Below are 20,203 nucleotides of genomic sequence, written 5' to 3' on the forward strand. Positions count from 1 at the left end.
AAGTATTAAATTAATAATCCACCGAAAGTAATGTTCGAAAACTTAAAGTAAAGCCTCCAGAATCAGTACTCACTCTTCTTAGCTTAAAAAATAGATTACTTTCTCTTCCTCTCTTTGAGTTCTTTTGACACTACATCGCTTCCGAGACTCTTCTTGCATAACTGACCAACTCTATAGGACACCTGTCAACCAATGTTACACATTACTGCAAATTCTGTAACAGAAAATTCAAAAATGCCACAAACCACTCAGGCAACACCACAGGCCCGTCGACCATAAAAACTTCCAACTGAGTTTGTGCAAAATACCTTTGCTTGTGGCCCTGCAATTACAATAGCAGCAATAATGACAACAAGTAGAAATGGATAAAGGCAGGAAAACAAAAGTGTAACAGTCAACAACAATGTGGCAAGCAGCATTAAGTATCGTCAACACAATTAGCTGCAACATAGCTCAGTTTAATGATGTGCGTGTGTATTTTCTCATTTCCCCTTCTTTCCAAACAACAGCTAACATGGCAATGTGAAAGCAATTCTTTATTATTGTTGTTGTTGTACTGCCATATCTGACATTTAACGGCAACGAAGTTTATTAAGTTGCAATTTGTGTTGCACATTCACGTGCCGCATGTGGCAGTGAATTGCGAAAGCCAAAAGCAGAAGTGAGAAAAAAGCGAAGTAACTAAAGAGGAGCGTATAAAAAAGACAGCTAAAAAAAACAGCAAACAGAAAACCAGCAGTGCGCAAAACAGCTTTGAGTTAATAAAAGAAAATTAATTTTGAAGAAAATAGAAACAAAAGCATGAACAGGTAAGCAAGCCGCGACGTTTTCAACTATTTGCACTTATTAGGTATTTATTATTTTTTGATTATTATTGTATTTTTATGCTCTTATTGTTTTACTTTTTTTTTAGTCCTATATTTTTTATTTAATTTTTTTTTAATAATATTTTTTTATATTTTACTATTATAGTTTTAATGTTAGTTTTTTATTTTCTGTAGTTTCTAATGTCATTGTCTATTTATTATTTTCCTCCTTTTGGTTTTATTTCAATTTCTACGATTTTTAGGCGAACATGGATATAGTGTAGTTTCGCTTAGATTGTTGATTTTATTCTTTAAATATTTATACGTATTTTACTTTTTTACCTTAAATATTTGTTAAAATCAGGTAACCAAAATTTGCTTTAAAAAATTATTTAATTAACATTTAAAACACATTTTTTATTTATTTTGTAATCCCGTTTGCGAACTTTGTCTTCTACTATTTTAGCTATATTTTGTGAAGAAAGGCTTATTTTTAATAAAATATCAATATAGTTTGTCTTATTTTCATTTAATTACTTTTAATTATAGCCCTTCAGTTAGAAATGCTTGTATGTAAATCCTTCCTTTTATACCTTTTCATTCCAGCTTTTAGTTAATTTGAAAAATTATTTATTTATTTTTGAATCCAATTTTTAAATTAAAAAATATTTTTTCCATTTTTAGTTCAAAGATTTAATTTTTAAAAATTTTTAATTAAAAATTAAATTTATAATCAGAGATGTTTGTGATCCAAGACTTCAAAAGTGAAATTGAAAATTTAATTTCTAACCCCAAAATTTTAATACAAAATTTAAAATCTAATTTTTAATCCAAAATTTTTGAATCATAAAAATCGCAACCCTGATTAAAAGCAATCATTGTTGAAGTAGTTTGATTGCAAAAACTAAGACAAGCGTTCTGTAGGAACGTGAAAATCGCGTGCCGCTTGAACGTTGAAATTTCGTCAGTTCAGCTGCGCTTGTTGCCGCTAGCGGGTGGCCCAATTTTGCAATAAAAATTAAGAATTAAACAAAAAGTTTGTCGAATAAAATCTGTTTTTGCAACACCTTTTACAACTCAAGTCAGTTTTATTTTTTTAACAGATTTTATTATGTATTTTATTTTGTATTTTCTACAGCGCAATTCTTGGCTCGTTAACTGTTCTTTCTACCTTTTGTTAAAACTTAATGGTCTTAGCGTGCAAGCTTCTTTGCAGTTTTTTGCCATAATTCCTTTTTTATTTTTGTTGTTGCCTTTTTTTTTGTGTATACGTTTGTGTGTTCATACTCACTAACATTTCCGTTTTTTGCCTTTTATGTAACATGTGCTGTTATTTAGACACCCATTTGTTTGTTATTGTTTTTGTTTCGCAATTTTTAACACGTTGAGTGTTTTCTCCCATTTTTTATTTTGATTGAATCAAGTTTTGTAGATTTGTGTTGTGTCACTGCATTTGTCATGTTAAAGCTATGAAATTTGCATTTTTTTGCTTTCATTTTTAATTTAGTACTTCCCTTTTTTTGTTGGTTTTCTATACAAAAAGTAAATTTACATATGAATAATCTGTAAATAACAACGAAGCATGAAATTACACCCATCGACACATATGCATAGCTAAATATGAGGCGTTTTCAACTCGTCAGGAGCTTTTTACTTTTCGTATTCGTCGATGTTACTGCTTTCCCATTCAAGGTAATACCCCTCAAGTATAAAACATTGATTCCATCACTGCGTACAATCTCCTGAGCACTACAACACCTTAATATTTTTTATGCTGTTTTAATCTCGTAGAAATGCCTTCCATAAAACTTTTCGGTTTTGGTGATAGGAAAAATCGGAGAGAGCTAAATCCGTTTGTGGCTCCTTTGGACGTTTCCATTAAGATGATTGAGCTATGGTTTCGATGTTATACACCAAACTCACCGACAGTTATGACCTTTTTGAGCTTAATTGGATGGAAGTAAACTTTTTTATTTCATCAGAAAAAAACTGTAAAAGTTACACAATAAGCATACGTTACAACTTATCTGATAATTAATAGGCCATACTACAACATTATTTTCTTCATAGCTTCCACCTCCGAGCCCTACAGACTTTTTATATGCAAATTTTGAATCTTCAGGGAAAACTTCTGTTTATATTTATATATATATATATATATATATATATAAATAATTTGTTAGAACGGAACCATAGTTTTTTCTTTGGAACATTTAGCTCCATTTTGAGGAAATATTGAATTGAACGTGCCACATGAAATTGCGAACGACTACTTACTTTTTGAGCACACCCCGTACACACGTATGTCTATACATATACATACAAATACATACCATATATACATAAAAATAGCTCGGAGCCACACTGGTTAAGTTTATAGTTCACAACACTTTTTTATATGTATCGCCGACAGCACTAGTTGTAACAATTCTTACTCAAAAATTGTGGTAGTTTTTTCAAAGAACATAAATCGATTGTAAATATAAAAAACTAGTTGACTATAGAAAAAAAATTACTGTATAAGTTTGATAAAAAGTAGTGAAAGGGATGCTCAGGCAGACAGTTGAAATTTTCCAGAACGTTGTCACATTAAATTCTCTGACTAATTATATCAAAAGAAATTGAACGTGAAGAACTGGAGTTAAGTCAGCTCAGAACTAGAACAATTCACTGCAGGTTACAACTAAAGTAAGTAAATATGTGTGCATATATTATGGAAATGGTCTAGACAGACACAATTCTCACCTGTCATTTCAACCATTGTCACACCAGTTTTATATTTGCAAACAGTATTCAATCAAACAGTTCAACATTTGACCGTTCCAATTAAGGAAAAAAAGACAGATTGACACTATAAGAGATGCAAATGGGAAGTTGGGATATATGGTATGTATGCCGTATATATGTAAATACCTACATATACAATATAATAAAATGAATAGTTACAAGGTATACCCAAGAAATTCATTACTCCATTATCTCTATAACTCGTTTCTAATATTTTAGAACTTGACTCTACTCAGTATACAAATCAATTCGGAGCATATAAATTTTTAAATCGCTTGGTTAATCTCGCGACTCTTTCAATCCATTAGTAGAATAATTCCACTCCAACACTCAGACTCAATTTTTTATAAATAGCCAGGGACGATAATATAAGTATCACATCAAACCATTGACTCACATCATTTCTTTACATTAAATTACATCAACTTAAAAAAGTGACAGGATTTCTAGTATCCCTCTGAACCATTTTATATTAACTATGGGCTGCAGCGAGATGCGTCGACATTTAAATTGCGAGAGATCACATCACATGCACGTATGAGATCACCACATCAAATCACATCGCAACATCAAATTACTACATTACGTCAATTCACATGGTTTACGTCAACCAGTCAACGGTCTGCTTACGATACAAGACAGAAAAGCAGAATATCTCTTCAATTCACCACCAAGCACCACATCAGATCACTTCAATACGAACAATTCACACGATTTTCTATTAATCAATGAAGTCCTATTTACCTTTCTTATTGATAAGGAGCAACAGACAGAAGCTTGAAACTTTAAATATCCCATATCAAACATAAAATGACTATACCGTATCAAATTACATGAATTGCATTTATGCAACAACGGTCTTTCTGAATATGTAAAGACCAGACAGAAGTATTTCACATCAAATCACATCGACATCACCACACAAAATCACATAATCACGACGGTATATCCCACATCAATTCGTTGCAAATCACAGCACTATATTCATATTAGCACAATGACTTTCTGGCAATCACCCCAACACTCTGCCTTATAAAAGACCAGTTGGAACTTCACTTCATCTCTATCAAATAATCTAAAACCAACTCGGATCATTATATGATGTTGCTAAGTTAATTACGCGAATTTTTTTACAAATTTATTAATTAGACTAAAATATGGAGTGCATAGAGTACTAACGCAAATGATTATATGATTTTGTAGCTGTTTTAATAGGCAAACCTAATGTGGCGGCCTAAATGAGGTAATTTTTGGGATTAAAAAAACCCATATTTTAAGTAAGCCCAGTAAAATTTTTTAAGAATAAAATAAAAAAATGACCTCCACTGCTGTAGTGATTTCGGGCTTTTCCGTATACGAATCTTAAAAAAAATTCTCTATAAGAAGATATTGTTCGTACAATGACCTTCTGTTAAAAAAAATTAACAAAATGGCGGCAGTTTTGAAAAAAAATTGTATTTTCTACAATTCATTATGTGTTCAGCTTTGTGTATTTACTTAACTACTTTCAAATAAACACAAATTAACTCCCACCTATTCAACGTAGTTTTATTAGCTTATCCTCAATAAAGGAAAATTTTGAGAAAACTACAAGCACGCCAATATACATACATACATACTATATGTACACACATACAAATGAGAATGCAAATCACAACTTCTGCAAGTATTCAAGTTTTTTTTGCTATTGTTATTGCTATTCCCGAAGTCATCGTGAACGTCCTTGACTCAAATCATACATGCAAATAAATATGCATATATGTGTCCTAGTGTGGAATTGTCTGTGTGTGTGTAAACAAGTACATAAATTTGTGCGAATACTTGGACTAGAAACATGCAGTTATAGTTCGCACAAATCCTATGTAAATTGTGAACCACAAGCAAATCCATGCATTTTCGGTTATTTACAAGTAATTCTCGACAAACACTCTCACTCTCCGCTCACGCAAGACAAATCTGCATAGTCACTTATCTCTACTGGTTTTCTGCGTATATTTATGTACAATGGTAGTAGTGTGTGTGTGTGTGTGTGTTCTAGCATGGCAGTCGTAAGTCAGTGAACAGTAGAATGAGTATCTTTCTCTATGCTATCGGGCTGCTGCTGTCAAAGGTCGTCTATGCTCAATTCCCTGCTGTCCCGACCAACGCCCGTATGTTTTATATGCAAATTTGACAGAGTCATTTGCATATTCTCTACTGAACTTTTAACAACTAGCTTAAAAACCAAAGGTTTATATGCAATAACAACAAGAGCTTCAGTGCTAGTAAATGCTAAACAATATTGTTGAGGCAATAAGCCATATATGGTATGTGTGGGCGAGTGTGTGTGTTTCTTCGTACGTCATACAATCTACTGAACGGACAATAGTCTCTTATTCGGCGATACACGAAAATATATAATATAACATCTCTATGAAAGGATGTGCTAGTAAATTTTGTATCTATGACTTTGCCTACAGCAGTTAGCTAATTGTCAGGTATACTATCCCTCAGCGGGCATGCGGTAGAATTTGGCCGCGATTAAGTATGCTAGTCGTAAGAGGCGACTAAAATCCATATGTACTAAACTGTCAGAAATAGTGCTGTAATACTCAGCTTAAACTGATACTATAGACTTTGAATGCGATTCCTATTAATGAAAAGACATTTAAAGTTCAAGCGATAAATGTCACCAGTAATTGAGTTTAATGGGTGCCCAACTGAAAGTAGCTACGGCTTCAAGGTCTGACTGGAGACTTTAATCTAGTACCACGGGAAGCAGAAACCCCTTGGATTTTAGTCCAATCTGCTCACAGGGCTTAGCCTTTTGGAAAGATTTTTGGTGGCTGTGGTTTAAACCAAAACGCGTGAAGAACTGACAAATTCAGTTCAATGTGGAGTCACATTGCGGCCGGGTGCCACACCCACAGCGCGGCAGAGATTTTAGATCGGCCTCGAACACGACAAGTATCCCTTCCACCTTACCAATTCGAACCAAATGATGCTTGCTAGATTGCATTATTTACTTTTAATGCTTGCATATAACTTGGATTGTTTGGGGCGCGATCAACGCATTATATTGATCCGCTGTGCTTTTGAGCACCGTGAGGTTCGGCCGTACAGGCAGGTGCTCACGAAAAACACAACAACTAGTTATCAGGTACACTAGTGTGGTCCTTACATCTAGTTTATAATTTATTAGTCGTTTTAGTGTTGGCAAAACTTTCTATTAAAAATCGTTCGAAATCATTCAATATTCATTATACGATCGAAATCGTAGAAGGATTTCAATCCAATTTGGTATTTAATTAAGATATATTATACGTCATAGACTCACTTAGTTTTATTACTATATTTTACTTCGCGTCAGCTAAAATTATAATAAAATCATCTTTAAACGAGATATATGCGATATAAACTCAACTAAAAAGTCTAGAATTAATACATTGCGTTGATGTGGAAAACGTTAACCAAAGGATCAGAAATCATTATATTAGCTAAATTAGGTTCACACCCAACTCTAGACCAACTTCATTCATATTGAGCGCTAAACCATTAATATGATTTTAAAATTTTTAAGAAAACGTATCCACTTCATTAAAATATCACACATTTTGAGCAACCTACCAACATAGGGCCTCAAATTATGGCGGTAAAAAGTTTTTTTGCCTTTTAGGTTTCCAATTTACCGTAAGAAGACAAATTATCAACTCAAATCAGATGGCCCTAACCTAAATTCGCAGTTATACTTTTGCAAAGCTTGCGCTCTATATACCATGCATATGTATGTATGTTGTTTGAGTGATTTGCATATCTGATTAAAGACAGTTAATACCCTAAGTTACTTTTCGCAAACTACTCATCGGCAAGTCAACACAAGTGCTGCATGCTGCCAGTCGCCTTTACGTTGTACTACTCGCACCATTGCACGCACATTCGCTCAGTTATTCAGTTGCTTGACTGCTCACTTGATTCGCTAGCATAATCCATTAGATTTATTGATGATGAAACAAAAATGCTGTCAACGCGCAGACACCCGAAACCCGCGTAATCTACTGACTTAGACTTTTCAACCATAAAATGACCAAAATAGATTTGTCAGTATAAATGTATGTACATATATGTATGTCTGTATGTATTGCAGCAAGTTCATGGAGAGATAGAGAGATGGTAAGCAGGCGATAGGAAGACATCTAATGTTGTTGAAATGTTGTGTTACAGGCTGGATTTGCATAATCACCGAGAAGATTATGGGGTCACAACTCAACAGTGATATATATCCATACATACATATATTTATGCACGCTTATGTATGTACCAAAACATAAATGTATGTATGTGTGTGTGCATATATGCGCATAATTTTGCTGGAAATCAAACTCATCCGCTCTTCTGTGTAAACTGTGAAACCTTGAATGCGGGTGGCTTATGATTGCTTAGTTAGAGGAACCACACAGACTGGCTTAAGCGCAACGTCAAGCGAGTCCAATTGGTGTTTCCGTTGAATTTTCACTCTTATTAAATAAATGTAAGACAACGTTGTGCCACGTCTGATGGAGGATGATACTCACTACACAATTTGCTCTACCTATATATTATATTTGCAGGTAATCAAAAACAACAACAAAATTTAATTTGGACTACACCGAAGCTATAATACGCTTTACAAATAAAAAAATTTTCGTACAAAATCGGTCAGTTTGTAAGGCATCTTTGTATATGCTAAAGTAGTCCGATCCGAAAAATTTGTTCGGAGATTATACCATTGGCTTAGAGAATAATGCATGTCAAATTTCGTTAAGATATCTTGTTAAATAAAAAAGTTTTCCAAACAAGGACATAACTTTGAACGGTCAGTTTATATGACAGCTGTATGCTAGAGTAGTCCGATCGGAATAATATATTAGGAGGTTGTAAGGCAATAATCTATGCCAATTTCATGTAGATAGTTTGTTCAACACAAAAGTTTTCAATACAAAACTTGATTTGGAAGGGTCAGTTTGTGTGGCAGCTATATAATATAGTGAACCGATCTGATCAATTTGATCGAAGATTAAAGCGCTACCTTCGACAATAATCTGTGTCGGCATTCGTGAAAATATTTTGTTAAATAAAAAGTTTTCCATACAAGGGCTTGATTTGCATTGAACAGTTTGTATGGCTGCTATATGCAGTAGTAGTCCGATGGCAGCTTCTTGGGATGAAAAGGACATGTGCAAGATTTCAGCCCGATATTCCAAAAACTGAGAGACCCTTAAAGGGTCTTCGACATAACTTTCTAGTTGCTACAAACTTTGTGAAAAACTTCATTTACCCTGTTCAAAGTATAAAAATTACTACTATAAACCTAAATATGCATTTCAAATACCCATCCTGCACTAAGCACACCTATAAAAATAAGACAAGTAATCACAGTTAAACTAGCAAGTCTTAATGAAATAGACAAACATGACCTTCGTTCACCCCAAATTCGCCTCCAACCATTATGAATCCAGTCAGTCTTAAGCTCGTCACACACACATGCATATCAGTATGGGTACATTGTACTTGTATGTGTGTGTGTTGTGGGCGAATTGGCGAGCACGCACCAGCTGTGCTGTCCGATTTGAATAAGGAAATGGCAATTAACTTAAATAATAAAGCAAATTTAGTAAAGGAAACTAGCTGCAAGCATATGCAAACTCATACACACATACCTGTAAACATATACACAAGTATATGTATACAAGATTGCAATAAATACGTTTGAATTGATTTTGACTGGCTGCTGCTCTTAAACTCTGTGGAATTCCAAAGAAATTTATATGAATTATGAAACGTTTATGGAGCAGACAAGACGTTTGTGATTTGCCGGCTATTATCACAGTATGCTCATACGCACACATAAACACATACATGCCTTTGTATAGTATGTGTGTTTATGTTTATTTGACTAAATGATGGAGCAATTTACACAGTCTGATTGTTTATGAAAATAGTCTGCATTCATTCATGCATACTTATAAACGCATATATTGATAATTATTTATATGCAGACTTTTACATGTGTATGTAGATATGTATATACAACTGCATACATATATTCATTTGTTTATTTATGAATGTATATTATCCCAATTTAAGGGATTAGTTACTTAATTGACTGTGTGAATATGTTATTTTATTCAACGGACGTGATTTTGTGCTATAAATACAATGATAAGTTAAAAGTAGCTGCACTTGAAAATGAATATATATGAGTTTGAACAGTTGCCGACATTTTAAAGAAAAAATATATTTTTTTTAAACTAGGACCCTTTTGATTTTTTGTACTACAAAATATTCGAAATCTTTAGGCCTGAAGTCGGACGAATGTAGCTGGGGCCTTTATAAACTTATAAAAGTTTAATTTGAACGATGGACGTGGTACCGCCCACATTCGGGTGAAAACCCATTCCGGGACCTACTGAACCGATTTCAACCAAATTCAATCGGTAATGTCATCCTAACATTCCTACATTACAGTGCGAAAATGGGCGAAATCAGGCGGAAAACCATGCCTACTTCCCATATAACACAATTTTAAATTCCATCTGATTATTTCTCTTTCCAGTATACAAATCAAGAACTAATCAATGTATACGAATAAAACTTTGCACGAATAGTAACTTTGAGGTGTGCCACCTTAAAAATGTCTATATCGGACTAAAACTACTCAAGCCTCTAGAACCGAATTTTACCGAAAATACCTCAGTATGTGAAATACGAGAATTCGTTTCTCATAATAATGTGTCTGTATGTCAAAAATGGGTTAAATCGGGTCAATAATTCCCTTAGTCGTCATATTTTCGAACTTCAGTTGCAAGAGTATAAAATGATCGGTACACCCGAACTTAGCCCTTTCTTACTTGTTATGATTATTTTATACAATATAAATTCCAAAAACCAAATAAAATGAGTTATTAATATAGATGAATACAGGCAATAATCGAAGGTTTAGCCAAAATTTTGCCTATTGACAAAATTGCGGCTTCCCAAAAAAAGTAGTTTTTTGTACATTTCACACTTCAGAGTGGCTTAAAAATCGAAAATATTATCATAACTCGTATTCCTTCGCTTAAAAACTGACGAATATGTATAATAAGGTCGTGTGAAAGTTTCAAGTAGATCGATTCAGCCCTTTAGGCGAAATTTTCCTCACTGTTTCTGAAAACAGCCATCTTGTTGATTGTCTTCAGTACTCATGCGGCAGGTATGATCGGAAGTGCTAATTACAAACATATGCTTTAAATATAAGTGGCTCCATCTTATAGAAACGATACGATTTCTCAGCTACTTGGTATGTAGTTTGTCCCCGTGCACTGTGCAAATAGAAAAGCTGGGGTGTCTTTTGCCGCTTTTGCGTCTACAGCTCAAAATAACTTTTACTATCGATTGATTGGCACTTTCAAAGGTTGTGTATAGTTAAAATAGTACTAGATCTTTCACAATCGACGGACAGACTCGCCTCGGCTTTATTTAGAATAAGACCGCTCAATAAATAAATTAATATAATACTCAATCACGGCGATCTTCGCAAATGTATGCAAAAATAATTTATCTAGAAAACAAAATCAGAAAGATGTTAATTTCCTGATTAAATAATCTATAACCCACATGACTCTTCCTTTTGTGTAGGTCGTTATGGATTGACGACCCCTCTCTCTTTCTAAGCTTAGCATTAGCCATATCTTTCATTCAAATACGAGAACCTAACAAATTAAGTACATTCGTGGGAAACAACTCTTCCATTTTCAGTAAGCATGCCATATTCTTACTATATACCGCTCTATAATATCAAAATCTCAAAACTGTCTCAGTCTCAATAGATATGTATGTATATTTATAATCCAAAATATTTTTAATTTTTAAATATTTTATGTACTTTGCGATTTCTCCCAGTGTATAACGAATTCCCATTAATATTTACTACTACGAGAAGGAAAATTTCCCTTCTACTTCAAATGGTTCAAAACTGGGATATTTTAACTGATCTTTCACAAAAGCGCACAGGTAAAATACATACACATGTGTTTGTTGTAGTGAGTTTGAGACTTATTTTTAGACGACATATTCGTTTATATTTGTCTGTATTCAATTGTTTTGAAATAAATAAGGGACTCCTCAAGGCACAGGTAAAACTACGAACCAAATTGCATAGTAAAGAGTAAGAGTATTAAATTGTTTTGTTTTTGCTACGCGTTGCTCGCTATGAAAATTTGAAATGAGAGAGTAAAGAAGAGAGCGCCTAAAGCATAGGATACGCATACCTACCCTAACAGCGCACTACACTTCAGCACATATATTATATATGCAACCAGAAAGTGATATATGATGTTATTGACTCACTGATTTCCCTCTGACTGCAAAACCAATGTAGTCTCTAAGCTGAGGGTTGAAACGTTTGTCAGCCTGAACGCTGATTTAGTTTCGGTTTTTGTAACGTACGCGTCGCTTGTTTTTCAAACCCGTCTAAATATTATTGTGTGTGATTTTCTAGTGGAAATTATCGTTAATAGCGCATGCGCGCCCTGGTTTCAACGTTTATTTAAGAATTTTCATTTAGTTGTAAACACAAGCTGTGATGTAGTTACTTTATGTACTTTGGTGTTGTGATTTGAAACACAAAGCAATGGAACGCCGTCGAGCTAATCGCGCTTATGTCAAATTGCTCAGCCATAGGAAGGATGCACGGCGAAAGCACAAACACAAACAACTACAAAAAGAAAATCTTTCGCATCATCGCCAGAGCGGCGCAGAGGAGACTGACTCTGATGTTACACTAACCAATAGTGAGTTCGTTGATGCCACCGATTCGCCACCGCCAGTCAGTGACGCTTTTAACTCATTGCTACGTTCGCGCTCGATGCGCACCTCCTTCCGCCTGCTCAAAGATAAACTGCATCAGACACGACAAAACGCTTTTCAATCACCATTCAAATTGCACACCCACTTGAGTTTACGCGCACGCAAGTGCAGCGATAACGTCACAGCCGCCAACAAAACAACAGCAACAGCAGCGCGTCTGCTTGACGAACTGGATTCGGTTGCGGCGCTGACAAGACCAATGCAGCGACAACGACATGTTCATCAAGTGGACGATGATGATGCAACCGGAGTTGCCACAACAACGCTGCAATTATATGAACCGCAAGACTGCAGTGCTGCAACGCATCGTTACGAATGTAAAACCGCTGAAATTGAACGGCTCATGGCGGGACTGCCGCTGAGTGGTCGCGCGGCAAAGACAAACTTTTTAGCCGCCCAGTTACGTGTACCGCGCAAAGCATGCAAATTGCTACAAATACCCGAGTCATATTGTCTGAAATATCTAAGTGAACAGCAACACAGTGCGGATTTGAAAGCCGCTGGTAAAGTGTCAGTGACAGTGGCATCGGTGAAGGCGACCGCAACTACAACAATAGCAAATCAAAAGTCGACATATTGGACGGATATAGCGGCGCAGGCCACAATGGCCGTGCCTGACGGTCAAGAGCAAAATTTCGAGGAGAAAAATTTACTGCAAATCTGTAGCGATGGAATTTATGGTACAACGCGCATGCGCACGGCGACAATAAGGAAACCGGTGCCGTACCTGAATAGTCGTAGGTGTACCAATATAATACAATACGTGTAAAATTTCGTAGATATGTTACATGAAAGAGCAGCAGTTATTTTTTGTGAGATTGTGTGTGCGTGAGTGGGTGTTCTCTGTGTCATAATAGTTTAAAGTGCAAGTACTCAATTGGGTTGACAAAAATGTTTCTTTAGTGCATTCTTAACAAATAATATTCGTTCAAATTCGACTTTTGCGAAATCAGTTATTAACTTTCTAAAAAATTTCTATATATCTATAATATGAAAAAAATAATAATTAAGGTTATTTTTAACTTCAGCGTCAATCCTCTGCAGTTTACCATAATACTTAAATACCGGATATCATTCTGCCTATTACAAAAGTGTATTAAGTTATAAACTTCGCCCAACATAACCTCTAAATTTGTACAGATAACCGAATTAATGACCGTTGACGAAGCCCCTGTTACATCTTGATGGTTCCAACTGGCGCTCCAAGTTGTTAGAAAGTATATTATATCATAAACTCAACGCCAGAAATGATTTATTTGGCTATATATAGTAGTTACCAGTTCGAATTTTATTTTCGGTGGAACCACAATGTTTTCTTTATTTATTCTATTTCATTTAGATCTCAACCAGACTATTCATTTGCAACTTATATAAATATATTGTGCTCAATTAATCAGCTGTTGGCTAATCTTTTATGGTTAAGAACTTGTTTATATTGGATAGCAATATTCTAATTTGCCGCGCCAAAATGTAGGCAATTTTTTACACATAAGTTAGTCGCGTAGGTAGTAAAACTTTTTCAAGGACCAAATTACTTAATTTTCGTACAAGTTTTCATAGAAAAAGGAATAAATTCTATAGGAAATCAGAAAAATTTATGATCACTTATTCGCGGTACCTTAAATCATACTTCTAAATATTTTATTTTATTAGAACAAAGGATGTTCATATTAGACATAGATAAGGTCAAATATGATAAAATTTACCCAGAGAGGCTAAAACTGCTAAAAGTTAACTCTGGTTAATGCTTTTCCTGATTTCAGTACATAAAGTTTTAATTTCATAAAATTTTTAGAGATCTTTTATATATATATATTATATATAATATATTTATAAGTAAATCGAAATCTATCTACACATCCTCCATCGATCCATATATTCTTTACAGGTGTTATAACAATGAAAATAAAACTTTCAAGAATCTACCAATTGGCGGTTGTCTGCGCTCGCCCGGCGCACTATTACGCCAAAAGTCCTTTCACACGCTCAACGAGTTGAGTCGTTTCTGCCAAACAACCAGCTGCGATGTCCGTGCGTCACGGGCGACGAAAAAGGGTCAGACGCAGACAAGCGCGCATGCGGGTAATGGTAAGGAGAAATACCTATAATAGGGATATACCAGTGGTACAAAGTCGAACTCTGTGGACAACAATAAAAATAGCAAAGCATTTCTAATAAAAAAATATACAAAAAAGAAACCTTCACGCTAACTAAAGCACTCACACGCCAATAAATCATAAATTACATGCTCATAATTACTCTTTCGGCCTTATTTCTCACAAAATTTTACATATTCATTTACCCACATATATTCATCCACTTCACTAGAAGCTGGATTCCTTTACATGCAAGTGGTGTTGAGTTTTGGTTTTAATTGGCAACCGCATTGTTCATCGATTAAATTGAATTGCTCATATCTAAATGAATGCATCACATCCAAACGCGCACACATCCTTACATACATATATACTTTATATTATTAATTTAACACAAGTCCACAATCCTGCACCCTTAATAATCTAGATACATAATTACAAATAATCAAGCAAATAAGGGAAATATTTTACGTATGCATTCATATGATGCAAGCTGTGAGGTATGTTTTGCCTATGTTTTGTTATTGTATTGCTACAGTGGCTTCAAAACATTTACGCATTATTATTTACAAGTGTTTCAATAGTTCATTTATAATAAATTGATAGGGAAATATGTTCAAGATAATTGCACGCAGTGAGAAAATGGGATAATTTCTTTAGATGAATATAATTGAGATTATCAATTTTTTTAAACGAAAATGAATTACTATCTATATTTATAGCTCATCAATACCATCAATACAATCAAAAAAAAAATTTTTGTTTATACACAAGATCAAAATTGACTAGCAGTGGTCTGTTTAAATCGCGTACGCAAACCGAATCGATAATAATTTTTTTCCCAGATTGCTAGAATTTTTTTTTATGTTCGTGTGAAGTGTGATCTACGCATTAAAAACGAATTTGCTTGACATTTTGTATTTCCAATGGAATCATGACATTGGAATCGTTAAAAATGTTGCAGAAGTGGTTTGAGGATTCACTTTATTATGAACAGAAATATTTGAATGACACAAAACATTCAGTGAATGTCATGTGTCATGAAGTCATCAAAAACTTGCCTCATGCGCGTCGTCCATCCACCTCTGTTAATGACTATAACATCCAAAAATTTAAAGAGACAGCGCTTGAAAGTAGTCGTGTTTTTATCAAAAATATAGCAGAGGACGTTGGCATCTCTTATGCCTGCTGCCAAACCCACATTCATTGACATAAAAAGAATGTACCAATCCAACTAAACATTTGTAACCGATTGGGTTTTTTTTATTCATATCAAATACAACAAAACTGTAAATAAAACTCAAACTTAGTTCTTGAACTAAATTTAATTTATTTCTAAAATCGCTTAATGGCGTTGCAAGTTTATTACTGCTTGGTGTATACTGCTTTTCTGGCTGACTGAATTTCTTCTCCTAAATTCTTAATTGAAAACATACGAGTACATATATTTTCAGCTACATTTATCTGCTAATTCTTCTTTTGGAAAAGTTAGGTTGTGGTATTGTCTAACTGAGCCTAGTTTAGCGCTTACATTTTTTTACTTAAGTTTTATAAATTTAACTATAATTTTTAGTATACTTTCTTTTATCTGCTTTTTGTTTCCGCTTTACCGTTATCATTTCATTATGCCAATTTAATTGCTTCCAATGTTATAGTTTTTGAAATTTAATTTAAACATATATTTTTTTACTTTACTTTTCGTTATCTCTTCATATCGAATTTGTTGTTTTGTAACCACAAAGACAATATTCTGCCGCATAGTTTAACGCTCGATCGTGCGACTTGGCGTAAAGCGCGTGTCGATAAGCGTCAAGAGGCGCAAGAGGAAGAAGAAGAAGATAGTGGTGGTGTAGGCAGTAGCTACTACTTCATTGATAACACACCTGACAATGATGATGCTGATAATGTCAATGGCGGCTTTGTCGATGCAGATGCCGACAACGTTGTGGTGTTGAGACGTGCAGCGTCTACGCACAGCAAATTCAGTAGCAATAACAATAATAACAACAGTAGTAGTAATAACAATAACCATAACAATAACAATCGAAATAGAAGTGATAACCCCGAAGAACAATACTACAGCACGATACGTGCGCCAGCCAAACAAGTAGCGCAGCAGCCATACAATAACAACAACTCAACACAGCTGTTAGTATCGGTGAGTGGTGAAAATAGCGACGATAATGGCTGTGATGCCGCGAATACATTCCGTTGGTCTGAGCAATGGACGCAAAATGTTGCTGTAGCCAAGATACGCACGGCCATCTCGTGTACGTCCAACGATTTGCGTGAAATGGAATTTCTATTGCCGCAAACGGGCGTAAATAATATAGCAGCAGCAGCGACAAAAACAACAACAACAACAGCGATAGCGAGCAATGCGGTAAAAATGGCAACAACAATGCCAATAAGTGTCACCAACACCAACAATAATAATAACAGTCATCACAACAACAACAACAACGGCAATAGCAATAAAATTTTGAGAATGACTGCGGACAAGCAGCACAGCAATGGTCCTAGTAGTGGCCTGAGTGTAGCACGTCAAGCGCGTAACTCTGTGGCCGCACAACCGCTGGCGACACTAACGTCCAAACAACCGAAAATAAATGCGAACGAATCACTGGAGTTGGCACTGAAACCGCCGAATTTAGCCATTTACCGACAGTCGGCATTTGTGCGGACGAAAATCAACGGCGACAGCAGCATCAGCACCAATGGTTTTATCTCCAATGTCGGCGCCGGCAATTGCGGCAACACGCCGTATCGCAATAAAATGTCGAAGAAACAATTAAAGTTGGCTCAAGCGCAGCTGGACAAATTGAATCAGATCAATTTACATCAACATGGTAGGCTAGCCTAAAAGTAGGCAATACGTTTTTAGAAATAAACAAATGTAAAGTAGAGTCAACTAATCCTTTAATTTAACTTAACTGAAAAAATTGTCATATGAGCTTACTAACCTAATAAGTAAGGGTATTTAGTCTGCTGCTTCTTCTTCTCCGCCAACTGTTGAGCAGCTTTTATGCAACGAACACTGCGCTTTCACTAACCTTAAAAATAAATTTTGTATGCATCTAACTTTCACATTTGTATATGTTATACTTTTTATATATTTATACGTTTATGGGTAATTAACTAACCTTTATCATGTTACTTCTATTTTTTTCTTTAGCACTGTTTTCCGCAGTAGAACATGGACATCTCGACAAGGCGCGCACAATTCTAGAATCAACCGATGTGGATGTCAATAGGTTTGTAACATTACCAATCGCTCTGAAATTAACACCCTTATTAATGTATATGGAAAAAAGTAAGGCTTAGGTTGATTTATGAAAGTTCATTTGTCGGAATCGCCGATATCGGACCACTATGGACAACTTTGTCAAAATGTCTTGACGTAATTCGGCAAAGATTATTTTTGAGGCAACACTAAAATCTTCGAACAAATTTTTCTAATCGGACCACTATAGTATATAGCGGAACGAATCAAATCTTTGTATGTACAACTTTCGTATTTGAAGAAACATTTTCATGAAATATTGGATAGAATATTTTCACAGACAACCCTGTTATCTCCACATATTTTAGATTAGTGATCCGGTAGCATATAGCTGCCATACAAACTGAAGGATGAAAATCAAGTTTTTATATAGAAAAATTTTCCTTTTGACAAGATAGCTTCACGAAATTTAGCATCTATTATTGTTCAAGGCCACGTTGGTATCTCCGCACAAAATCTAAGTTTTGTAAGAAAAGTTTTTTACTTGTGAAAGGTATTCTAGCTTCGGTGCAATCGAAAAAAAAATTTGAAGTCGTCCGAAGTCCATTGAATTTTTATGTTTAGAATTGATTGAAATTGCCCCGAAAAAACTGATCTCCCAACCAGTAACAAATTGTTAACTAATCCTTAGTTCTAAAGAATGCAGTATTCTGCAAAAACTCCTCCGTTCACTTAAACTGAATCTTGCCTTACATGTTAGTTATGTATATAAGTAGTATATAAATTATATCAATTTAAATCGACTGTTGTTGTCTTTTTACTTTTAACTCTTAGGGTCATATTGACCTATAATCTTAGACTTCTTCTTAATAAAAAAGGCCTGAAAAATGATAAAGTTCATAAAAATGAGGTTAAGCTGTGTGGTTTTGTAAGATGTTAAGACAAGAGTTTATCAAATGGAATTTGGAATAAAAAGTGTCTCTCTATTACAAATTTAATATAACCTGAATCTATACATTTCTACTAAATGGGATCGATACAATTATATTGTCAATTTCTGCACACTAACTGACGATTTTGGTATTATTTTCATACACTATCTTAATACGTTTTTTTTCTTTCCCTTATGGTAAGCAAAAGAGAACATAAACAAGACAAATGGATAATGCTGCCAGCTGCAGCACTAGCATTTAAGCCACAAATATTGACGACTCCTTTGTAAACATTAAGATATGAGTACATATCAGCTGGTTGCGGTATTTACGCTGGATTTGACTTTGAGCAACAAGAGTTAACTTACAATTCGGCTGCATATAGCTGTCTCCCTGCCAAGCGTAGTACTAGTAGGAAATGTCTATCAGCCAACCCGAACGATTGACGTGTGTCAGTTGTCAAAATGTGATTGCCAATTGACCACAAATAGTCAAAGCGTTTATAAAGCCCCTTTACATACACTTGTGCTTTATTCGAAGCAGTTTCCAATATTTAACATATTGATTCAAATTTTATAGAAACACAGGTCTCTCGGCTCTATTGATAGGAGGTAAATCGGTTTTTTTCGAAGAGAGTAGCGAGAAAAAGGGAATGGTATAATATTAGCAAAATAACATAGCATAATCAAAACAAAGGAGAGTAAAAAATATAAAACGATAGGTTCTAGTAGTCAGTGAGTCTTCAGTACATCTCTAAATCTGCTTTTCGAATAATTTCTTTTCTGTTTCAATTATAGTTTCTAATTTTTACTAAGTCATACTTATATATATTTTTTCGTTTACATTTTCAACAACAGCATAAATAGTGATGGACTGTCAGCATTGGATGTTGCTGTTCTCAGCAATAATCGCTCGATGACCAAAATGCTGCTGCAACATGGCGCAATTGAGGGTACACAATGTGAGTAGAATATATGTATATATGATTATTTTGATTTTTTTATCTTTATCTTGACGCTTATTCAATGTTCTCCTAAATGTAGGCCAATAATTTTTAAAATAATAGTTTTAAAACAGTATAAAAACGAGTCATATAGTGCATTTCGAGAAAAGGATAGTTCTTCTATGATAAATTAAAAATTAAATTAGCAAATTTCGAAAACTTAATATTATTTAGTATTTATTTTATCATCCTTTAAAAATAACATTTTTTTTATTGCTTTGTCAGTTTCTTCAGATACCATCGGAAACAAATTGAATGGTCTGCTCAAAGATGCTGAGTCTCGTATACAGGACTTGAGTGGCACATCGGATGGTGGGCTTTGTCAACCCACATTTGCATCACGACCGTCCATATCCAGTATTATTATCGGTAAGTTTTCATCACACTTTTAAAGTCAATGTGCAACTATTGTTTGTTTTAAGTTGCATACCAGGCAAAATGGGTGAATTATGTGCAAAAGTGTATTTAAATGTATGTACGTGTAATGCATT

General features: G+C 34.6%; 1 protein-coding gene across 5 annotated transcripts in view; it reads left to right on the plus strand.

Moving 5' to 3' along the window:
- Window positions 1-20,203, plus strand: part of wake (wide awake) — an 80,464-nt gene that overhangs the window by 53,741 nt on the left and 6,520 nt on the right. For 2 of the 5 annotated variants that reach the window (XM_070105656.1, XM_070105655.1), the window contains exons 2-7: window positions 510-809; window positions 14,347-14,546; window positions 16,297-17,403; window positions 17,730-17,808; window positions 19,567-19,670; window positions 19,938-20,081. In XM_070105656.1, the coding sequence (XP_069961757.1) occupies window positions 802-809; window positions 14,347-14,546; window positions 16,297-17,403; window positions 17,730-17,808; window positions 19,567-19,670; window positions 19,938-20,081 (1,642 nt within the window). In that variant the 5' untranslated portion in view covers window positions 510-801. Of the gene's footprint in view, window positions 1-119; window positions 810-11,973; window positions 13,196-14,346; window positions 14,547-16,296; window positions 17,404-17,729; window positions 17,809-19,566; window positions 19,671-19,937; window positions 20,082-20,203 lie in introns of those variants that run through there. The other 3 variants (XM_070105657.1, XM_014232498.3, XM_070105658.1) reach the window with 3 other exon arrangements.

Source organism: Bactrocera oleae, chromosome 2 (assembly GCF_042242935.1).
Source record: "Bactrocera oleae isolate idBacOlea1 chromosome 2, idBacOlea1, whole genome shotgun sequence".
NCBI lineage: Eukaryota > Metazoa > Arthropoda > Insecta > Diptera > Tephritidae > Bactrocera > Bactrocera oleae.